This window comes from Hippichthys cyanospilos, chromosome 12 (assembly GCF_059441005.1).
Source record: "Hippichthys cyanospilos isolate Australia breed blue-spotted pipefish chromosome 12, RoL_Hcya_1.0, whole genome shotgun sequence".
NCBI lineage: Eukaryota > Metazoa > Chordata > Actinopteri > Syngnathiformes > Syngnathidae > Hippichthys > Hippichthys cyanospilos.
Window position 1 is genome coordinate 20,811,780 of NC_142380.1, and position 10,318 is coordinate 20,822,097.

General features: G+C 40.4%; 1 protein-coding gene across 1 annotated transcript in view; it reads right to left on the reverse strand.

The window, feature by feature from the left end:
- Nucleotides 1–10,114, reverse strand: part of plekhj1 (pleckstrin homology domain containing J1) — a 12,559-nt gene extending 2,445 nt beyond the window's left edge. The window contains exons 1-4 of the mRNA XM_088430457.1: nucleotides 9,743–10,114; nucleotides 9,024–9,091; nucleotides 8,894–8,960; nucleotides 7,893–7,983 (exon numbers count right to left, since the gene is read on the reverse strand). Of these exons, the coding sequence (XP_088286583.1) occupies nucleotides 7,893–7,983; nucleotides 8,894–8,960; nucleotides 9,024–9,091; nucleotides 9,743–9,836 (320 nt within the window). The 5' untranslated portion in view covers nucleotides 9,837–10,114. The remainder of the gene's footprint in view (nucleotides 1–7,892; nucleotides 7,984–8,893; nucleotides 8,961–9,023; nucleotides 9,092–9,742) is intronic.
- Nucleotides 10,115–10,318: the final 204 nt, after the last annotated feature.

Genomic DNA, 10,318 nt, shown 5'->3' on the forward strand with positions numbered 1-10,318 from the left:
CGCTGCGAGGTACCTATTGTTCCTCCCCAGATTATTAGGGCCCGAGCAGCGACCGCTGCGAGATCCCTCTTGTTTTTCTCCGAATTATTATTAGGGCCCGAGCAGCGACCGCTGCGAGGTCCCTATTGTTCCTCTCCGGATTATTAGGGCCCGAGCAGTGAACACTGCAAGGTCCCTATTGTTCCTCCCCAGATTATTAGGGCCCGAGCAGCGACTGATGCGAGGTCCCTATTGTTCCTCTCCGGATTATTAGGGCCCGAGCAGCTACTGCTGCGAGAGCCCTCGTTTTTCTCCGAATTATTATTATTATTAGGGCCCGAGCAGTGAGCACTGCGAGGTCCCTATTGTTCCTCCCCAGATTATTATTATTATTATTATTAGGGCCCGAGCAGCTAACGCTGCGAGAGCCCTCTTGTTTTTCTCCGGATTATTATTATTATTATTAGGGCCCGAGCAGCTACCGCTGCGAGAGCCCTCTTGTTTTTCTCCGGATTATTATTAGGGCCCGAGCAGCTAGCGCTGCGAGAGCCCGCTTGTTTTTCTCCGGATTATTATTATTATTATTATTAGGGCCCGAGCAGCTACCGCTGCGAGAGCCCTCTTGTTTTTCTCCGGATTATTATTATTAGGGCCCGAGCAGCTACCGCTGCGAGAGCCCTCTTGTTTTTCTCCGGATTATTAGGGCCCGAGCAGCTACCGCTGCGAGAGCCCTCTTGTTTTTCTCCGGATTATTAGGGCCCGAGCAGCTACCGGTGCAAGAGCCCTCTTGTTTTTCTCCGGATTATTATTAGGGCCCAAGCAGCTACCGCTGCGAGTGCCCTCTTGTTTTTCTCCAGATTATTAGGGCCCGAGCAGCTACCGCTGCGAGAGCCCTCTTGTTTTTCACCGGATTATTATTATTATTATTATTATTATTATTATTATTTACTGTGCAGCGCTTTTCCATTTTTGAGGGCCTAAACATGCACGAAAAGTCACCAAAATTTGCACATTTGTCGGGCCCGGTGAAAAATTGGATATTTTTGTGTTTCTCAAAACAATGCAAAAAAAATGGCTCTGCAGCGCCACCTAATGTCGAAAAAGTGCACCTGGTCCCGGCCCGTTTGACCTAGAGCTACGAAAATTTTTAGGCATATGAAGGGCCTAGAGACCTACAAAAAAGTCAGCGTGAGCCATGTGCTCAGATGTACAGAAAAACAGTTATGAATTTTTGAATGTGCATTTTTGGCCCATTTTTGCATGTTTGCAGGTCCCAAACTGCTCCTTGTTTCTCCTAAACGCTTTACTCAATCACCTTCAAATTTGCTGTGGTATATAATTAGACATAGGGGCACAACTGGGCAAAATTTGGTGCAGATCCGCTGACATATATGATAGGGGCGTGGCTTCAAATTATGTGTTCAATTTTTCCTTCGCCAAGAGTGACATAAACCTTAATAACTTTGATGTGCTAGCTTAAAAAAATTTAAAACTTCATAGACACATGGATACTTATGTTTTTAACACCTTTGAAAAAAGTTTTTTTTAAATACCTACTAGCGCCGCCTAGTGGTTGATTAAAATGTCAATTTTTACACTTTCATGTATTGTGCTCAGTCTGAGTAAAACAAATGAAAATTGGTCAGAATATCATTAAGACATGGAATATTAAGGTTTAAAAATTTTACGACTTTTCGATAATGGGCGTAGTCTGCACGCCACCTCAAAGTCAGATGACTCGCCAAAACGAAAAAAGTGGCTGTAATTGGCCCCAAAATGGCCTTATGAGTGGAAAATAGCCTCTCACTCCCGGCTCGTTTGACCTAGAGCTACAAAAATTTGTAGCCTTATGTAGGACCTCGAGCCCTACAAAAAAGTCAGTGCGAGCTATATGCTCAGATGTACAGAAAGAGAGTTATGAATTTTTGAATGTGCACTTTTGGCCCGTTTTTGCTCATTTGCAGGTCCCGAACTGTTCCCTTTTTCTCCTAAACGCTTAACCCAATTGACTTCAAATTTGCTGTGGTGTTTTATCTGACTAAGAATCACAAGTGTTCAAATTTTTGTGAAGATCCGCCAACAAATGTGTTGGGGGCGGGGCTTCATATTATGCCTTTGATGTTTACTTTGCCACATGTGAAACAAACCTTTAAAACTAAGCTTTACAAGCTTGGAAAAATCTGAAACTTCACAGACACATGAAGACTTAAGCCATTAACACATGTGTTTAAAAAGATCTTCAATTGCTTCTCCTTCTGACCTTCAATTCTCCTGAACATATCGACAAAAATATATTCCAGTTTAAAGCTAGCGCCATCTAGTGGCTGCAAAAAATTGCATTAGTCGAAATATTGCAGTCAATCCTGTTTGGTTTGACCTACAGCTATGAAACTTTTTAGGCATTTGTAGGATTGTAAGACCTACAAAAATGTCAATAGAAGTGATGTGCTAGGATGTACAGAAAAATAGTATGAATTTTTTTAATGTGCAATTTTGCCCCATTCTTAGACATTAGCTGGTTCAAAACTAGTGCCTTTTTCTCTTAAACTGTTCACCCCATTAACTTCTACGATGGCATGGACTATTAGCAGATATAGCGGCACAAATATGCCAAAAATTGTGAAGATCCCATGACTTGTAAGAAGTGGGCGGAGCTTCAAATTATTTTGAATATTTCCTTCGCCAAGAGTGACAAAAACCTTAATAACTCAGCTGTTTCAGCTTCAAACCATGTGAAACTCTGCAGGGACTTTAAAAGTCATGCCCTAATACAGCTATGTGATAAACTTCCAAATCATTTACAGCGCCACCTAGTGGCGGACAAAAATCTTATTTTTTACACTTTCATGTGCTGTGCAACGCCTGTTTGACTAAATGAACTCAAAAGTGGTCAGAAAAGCTATGACACAGTGGAAAATGAAGGTTCTTAACTTTTATGACTTTTCCATAGAGGGCGTGGCCTCTATGCCAACTCAAAGTCCGGTTTCTCACCAAAACGGTAAAAGTTGTTGTAATTGGACCTAGATGATCTGATGTTTGCAAAACTTCGTGTATGGGATGGGTGTCCAATGTGAAACACACCTACAAGCCTATTTTTTGTCATAATACGAGCGCCACCTAGTGGCAGCAAAAAATATAGCAATTCCTTAACATTTTTATGTACTCTGCTGAGCTCCTTGATGTGATATCCCTTAAATAATGTCTGAAAAGCCATTGGCCACAACTAATGCCTTCCACCAAATGGTACGATTTTTCGATAATGGGCGTGGCCGATTATCGGGCCTGCTGTAAAATTTGGTATTTTGGTGTTTTCATACATAAAATCTAAAAAATTGATTTTTAGCGCCACTTAGAGTCGAACACTTCTCCTGGGTCACGGCCAGCTTCACCTAGAGCTTTGAAATTTTTTAGGCATATATAGGACCTCAAGACCTACAAAAAAGTTACAGAACGCCATATGCTAGGATGTACAGAACCAGAGATATGAATTTTTTTATGTGCCTTTTTGGACCATTTTTGGATGTTTGCAGGTAGCAAATTCTTCTTAATAGCTCCTAAACAATTAAGCCGATCAACTTTAAATTTGGTGTCCTCCATAAGCACGCTTAGGGCCACATTCGGGTGAAATTTCGTGAAGATCGGCCAACATATATGATGGGGGCGGGGCTTTAAATTATGTGTGTCAAATTTCCTTCGCCATGAGGAACAAAAACCTTAATAAATCCAATGTGCAAGCTTCAAAAAATCTGACACTTTACAGAAAATGTACTAGTTATGTCCTTAAAATAACTGCATGATAAATTTTAAAATTATTTACAGCGTCACCTAGTTACAGACAAAAATGTCATTTTTTAAACTTTCATGTAGTGTGCAAAGCCCAAAAGAGTAAATGGACTGAAAATGTGTACGAATAGCATCGAGACTTAGATGAAATGGGTTTTCAAATTTTACGACTTTGTGATTAGGGGGGTGGTCTGTATGCCACCTCAAAGTCGGAGTTTTCCCAAATCAGCAAAACTTGCTGTAATTGAACCCAGATGATCCTTCAAAAGGCAGCCCCTTCCGACCCGTTTGAACTAGAGCTACGAAATTTTTTATGCATATGTAGGACCTCAAGACCTACAAAAACATTATAGAGCAGCATATGTTAGGATGTACAGAACCAGAGTCATCAATAGTTGAATGTAGAATTTGGCCCGATTTTTTACATTTTTCGGTACCGAAACCCTTGACCTGATACACTTTACATTTGGCGTGCCTCAATATTTAACATAGTGGAACACTTGGGAAAAATTTCGTGAAGATCGGCCAACATATATGATGGGGGTGGGGCTTAAAAATACGTGTTTTAAACTCATATTTCGCTCGCCATGAGCAACAAAAACCCTAATAACTCCAATGTGCAAGCTTTAAAAAATCTGAAACTTTACAGATAATTTACTCATCATAGCTTTAAAATACCTGCATGGTTGATTATCAACTTAATGATAGCGCCACCTAGTCACAGACAAAAATGTCAATTTTTAAACTTTCATGTGTTGTACTAAGCCCGTCAGAGTAAATGTACTGAAGATTTGTTCGAATAGCATCGAGACTTAGAGATTAAAGGTATCCAATTTTTATGACTTTGTGATAAAGTGGGTGGTCTGTATGCAACCCCAAATTCGGAGTTTGCTCAAGTCATCTAAACTTACTGTAATTGAGCCCAGGTGATCATAAAACGAGAGTCAGTTCTGACCCGTTTGACCTAGAGCTACGAAATTTTTTATGTATATGTAAGACTTCAAGACCTACAAAAACATCATAGAGCGCCATATGTTAGGATGTACAGAACCAGAGTTATCAATTGTTGAATGTGGCATTTGGCCCAATTTTGTACATTTTTCGGTACCAAAACCCTTGACCCGATCAACTTCACATTTGAGGTGCTCCATTACTTGACAGAGTGAAACCATTGGGCAAAATTTAATCAAGATCGGCTAACCTATATGATGGGGGCGGGTCTTCAAAATACTTGAATCATATTTCCTATGCCACCAGTGTTAAAAACCTTAATACAGTGGGCCCCCAGGTTACGAACTTAATCCGTTCAGCGGCTACGCTCGTAACTCGAACTGCTCGTATAACGGGCAATCCAAACCCATGTTAATTCGTGAATGCTGCAACGCGTGCAAAAACCTTAGGTAAACACATCACGACTTTACACACATATTATAATTGAGTGACATAATCTACTGTACAGTTAAATTAAATAACATATACAAAGGAAAAATGACATTTACCTTCGGAACGACGTGACTTGAGCTGGGTGGAGGCGGAGGGGGGCAGAGACCAACGCGCAAAGTCAACACGGCGACGCAGATATGCTATTGCTCTTACAATGTCACAGTCACTCTTTCAGTCACGGTGCTAGTCACGGAGATGCTAAAACATCATCCTCTTACTTCTTCCTTTACCGCTACTAGTAATTTTAGAAGCTATGTCTAACAGATAAAGTTTGCAAAGTCTTCACAACATTCCTCCCTTCCGTTTTTCACTCATTTTCTCTCCTTCCTTCCATCCCGACCAGCTGTGTCATCAAGCTAGATAAAGGCGTTCGGCCAATAGCATATCGGCATTTCTGTGATTGACGTGACGCTGGCCAATAGCATCTCCGTGAGTGAGACCGGGTGACCTTAATCGACCAATAGCATATTGGCATCTCCGTGACTGACTGATACTTATTGGCACTTTTTTTTAAACGGTTGGAATGTATTGACAATTTATTTAAAAAAAAAAAAAACACATTTAAACCAATGACAATTCTTTGTCCTGCAATTGGCACATTTAATTTCATGTCAGCTGTTTTTCCCTTTAGCTGTACAAACACTACACTTAAATGGTAATATATTTAGACACCGTGACTGAGACAGTGACTGTGACGTTGTAAGAGCAATAGCGTTCACGTGACTGCCACAAGAGTCAACTGCTGATTTTGTTGACGCAACTGCTTATTTTGTCGACGCAGATTAGCGAAAATATATTTGCATACACAACGGCCGGCATGTCGGATTCTTCGTAAGGTGAAAGGTTTGTTCGTAAGTGGGGGACAAAAATCTCCGTGATCCACGCTCGTAAGGCGAATTGTTCGTAAAACAGGGTGTTCGTAAACCGGGGGCCGACTGTATTTCAGTTTTTGCACTGTGCTAATCCTGTTGGAGCAATGTAACGGTACCAATAGCGACACCTGGTGCCAGACAAAAGAGATAGTTTTTACACTTTCATGTTCTCTGCTATGCTGCTGTCAGCAAATTCACTGAAAATTAGTCAAGAGAACATTGAGACAAAGCGAACATTATGAATCTCAAGTTTCATGACTCTTCAAATTTGGGCCTGGCCTTTACATCGCCTCAAAGTCCGATGTCTAGCCAGACCGGTAAAACTTAATGTAATTGGACCAAGATGATCTTCTCTGAATTTCATTTTGGAGTACAATGCCAAACACACCTTTTTTCCTGGTAGTGCGGGCGCCACCTGGTGGCAGCAAAAATTACATTTTCATTTATAGGTACCTTGTTGAGCCTGTCAAAGTAATATCACTGAAGTTTTTTCAGACAGGCCTTCAGAAACGCTTAATTTCTACCATCAAACATTACGATGTTTTGATCATGGCCGTGGCCTATTCAGCAGTGCTCATCCATTTATCATATCAGTAAATGCTGATGTAGTTTGACCCAGATGAACTCATCTTGTCACGACAATACATTCATACCCAAATTTGTTCATACCTCGGAACTGTTCATCCTTCAACGTGCTCATGTCTGCGAGGGCCCGTTATAGCTGTTTGCAAAATGTGTTAAATTTGTTAAAATGTAAGACACCTAAAACTGAGCCACTATAGATCGTTAGCAGTGACAGATTATATTTTGGGATACAACAATCCCAGTGCTAATCTTGTCCCTCATACTGAACATAAGTAGGCGTTTTTAAGCACAGAGATGAATCAGACATTTGGCCACTTAATGATACACTAGAACAAGCAATAGACAGTTTGCCAAAATAGCCTTATGTTAGAATAATCGTAAATATATGATTATACATTTGCTACAAAATGCAATGAAGAAATGCTTTGCTGTGAGAATGATTATAGTGACTATAAATTTGCTACAAAATATAACTGCTTGCAAAGAAGAAATGCTATGTTGTGAGAATGAGTGCACTGCTTGTAGAAAAAATTGTTTTCTTATTGTTTTGTCTCAAGAAGGAGGAAGGCCGCTCAAGCCTGCCTGCTGGGACACTCCTGCAGCTGTGATTTTAAAAATATCTTACAGACAAAATATTTTGCAGAATGTCTTGATACGCATAATATTTTATCATACATTAGTTTGCCACCCACATGCTCACACACAGAAGGACAAGTACACTAGGTTCCGGCCATTGTCTTTTCCCCTGATGCATTTTTGCCCCTTTGAGGGCTGGAACCTTCATGTAGTTAGGGGCCTCTGTATCAAATAAAGAGAGAGGGTTCGGAGAGGCTGGCAGAGCGCAGTAGAATTGACCTCAGCCAGTTCCTCTTCGCTCCCCTCATGCATGAGCTGGAAAAGCTTGCCTTTTCTCCTTATTTGTTTACAGTTTCTTACAAATGTCTAAGAAATGAACCTGACACCTTGGCACCCCTCCCTCCCCAAAAAAAAGAAAAAGAAAACTGCTGCCTTTTCCCTTTTGAAAAAATTTAATATTGCTCCATTTTTGTCACATCTTTATTGTAGAAATTATCCTAGTATTGTTGTATTCGCTATTACAAGGAAATCTTCTCCCTTACGCCATTGCAACACTTATATGTCTGCAAGAAAGGTCAGAGTGTCGCAAACATGGTTCTGACTACCCCATATTTATTTTGTCACAAATTTTGTGTTCAGAGACAATATGCTTACCTTGCCCTGATGATGGAGTCTATCCACTTCACACACTGCTCCTCAGAGTCACACTCAAAAAGATACCTCCTCTCTGCATCTTCAAGAAATGCTGCAAACAAAAACATAGCTCCGGCACTGACACTTACATAAAGCAGCGGTCACTGACAATTGCATATTGTCTTTTTTTTTTAACCCACGACTCATCTACATTGGCCTAAGTTTGACAGACAGAAAATTTAAGTAAACAGATAGATTATAATTAATTTTAAGAAAAACAGGAAACCACCACTAGATCGAGGTTCATCATTTGCATTATTGCTAAAGTGTACATTTTAAAATAATTTTTATTTTTAATATGGGTTTTTATGAGTAAAAATAAAATCTGAATTTTGAGTTGTGCATTTTACCTTAATGCTGGTCAACATTGAAGTCTAGAGGAAAATATGCAATATCATTAATAAATACAAGAGTATTCCACCCGATGACTGAATAATCTGTAAAATAGGTTGCATCATCGTGTATTACAGACCCATGTTTTTAATAATTACAGTGTTCCTTTGCTATCATGCGGTTCACATTCGCAGCCTTGCCATTTCACTGATTCTTTTCTGTGCAATGTTTTTGCCTACATTCTACTTAAGTTTAAACTTTGACATATTTTTAAACAGACAAATGTGAGTGTGCATGTCTACCAGTGTTGAAAGTATAAAGTGAGAGCTACAAGCCTTGAAATGTACGCTCTATACTATACAAAACAGTAAAAATAATTTTAAGTACAAATAAATGAATACAATTCTGAAAACTGTACAATCAATGAAAAACAATTCACTAAAATCAAATGAAAAAAAAACAATGATGAAAAAAATTTAAATAAAATGATCAACCTCAAAGACAACAAAGATCAACCTCTACTCCCAGATTTCCCTTACTCCCAGTATTTTTGTGACAGTAACGCCAGTGATATATGAGGAAACACTACACCATAGCCATGAAAGTGTCACTTGATTGATGACACTCACCAATGGAAAAGGTCAAGCTGTCCTCCTTCTCCACCTTGCACTGCTCCAAAAGCAGAGCTCCAGCAGGCTGACAAAGAAATTAGTCATTCACCCATTTCAAAAGGTTGAATAAAGTAGTACTTGCACTCACTTCTTCCTCATCTATCTTAAAATAGAAGAGGAAATTTACAACGAGCTTCACTAGCCTCCTCTTCACAACTGTAAAAACAAAAACAACAACAAAAAAAAGTCACATACCTGTGTTACAGTTCAACTGGCTCACGATTCCAGATGGGAAATCAATTGTTGACATATTTTCTGTTTGGTGACTGCAGATTAGTCAAAAACAACGTGGAAATTGTTTAACGGTCTAACATAGGTGTCAACCTCCAGTCCTCTAGTGCCGCAAACCTGCATGTTTTCGAGGATCCTCTCTTAAACACACCTGATGAAAAGAGCAGCTTTGTTTTCGAGTGTTTATTGATGAACAGACATGCACAGGTGTCAAACTCCTCGAAGGCCAGGTATCCTGCATGTTTTCTGGTTTACTCTCTCAAACACACTTGATTCAAATGATCAGGATCATTTTTAAGATCCTGCAGAGATTACAAAAAAATAATCATTTGAATCAGGTGTGCTGGGAGAAAACCACAAAACATGTAGGATAGCGGCACTCGAGGATTGAAGTCCGACACCTATGGGTTAGACCGTTGAAAAATGTCCACGTTGTTTGTGACGAATCTGCAGACCCACACCTGGAATCTGGATCCAGTTAATCTGGGAGCCAGTTAAACTACACCGGAAGTTGTGTTGGCTGTTTAGGCTAACATTAGCTGTACACGGAAACGAGCAAATAGCCGAAGAGGTTACCGTCTCCTTTCTTGGGTCCTCGCATCCCCAGCGCGGCGACCATTTGTGAGGGTTGTCGGCTCAAATGCACCATCTCCTTCTCATTGTACCGCATGACGGACAGCTCAAGTCCAACTTGACACGACCGCTGGACAGTCTACACGCGGCCACGGCCATTTCCCATCATGAAAATACAACGACGTTACAGCTGATAAACGCGGCCACAAACACAAATTGATGGCGCTGGACAAATGCCACCACCGCGAGGCGTTATTTGGGGGATGCGGCGGAGAGCAGTTTGCTCAAGAAAAGCTAAAGTGTCTCTTCTCAACTCTCGGGACCTGCCACTATCTGCACTCAATGGCCGGAAAAGGCGTCTCCGGACATGCCACGAGCCACGCAAACGAGACGCCTTCATTTGCATCGCTCTTGGCATGTTTTTTTTTTTATTTACACAAACAAACATGACAACGACAAGTTTATATAAAAACTATCAAGCTCACATATCAAAGTGCATCCACAATTTTACAGACTACAAACTGTAAGATAACAGTTTACAACTCTGGTGTACAGTAATCCCTCGCTGTATCACGGTTC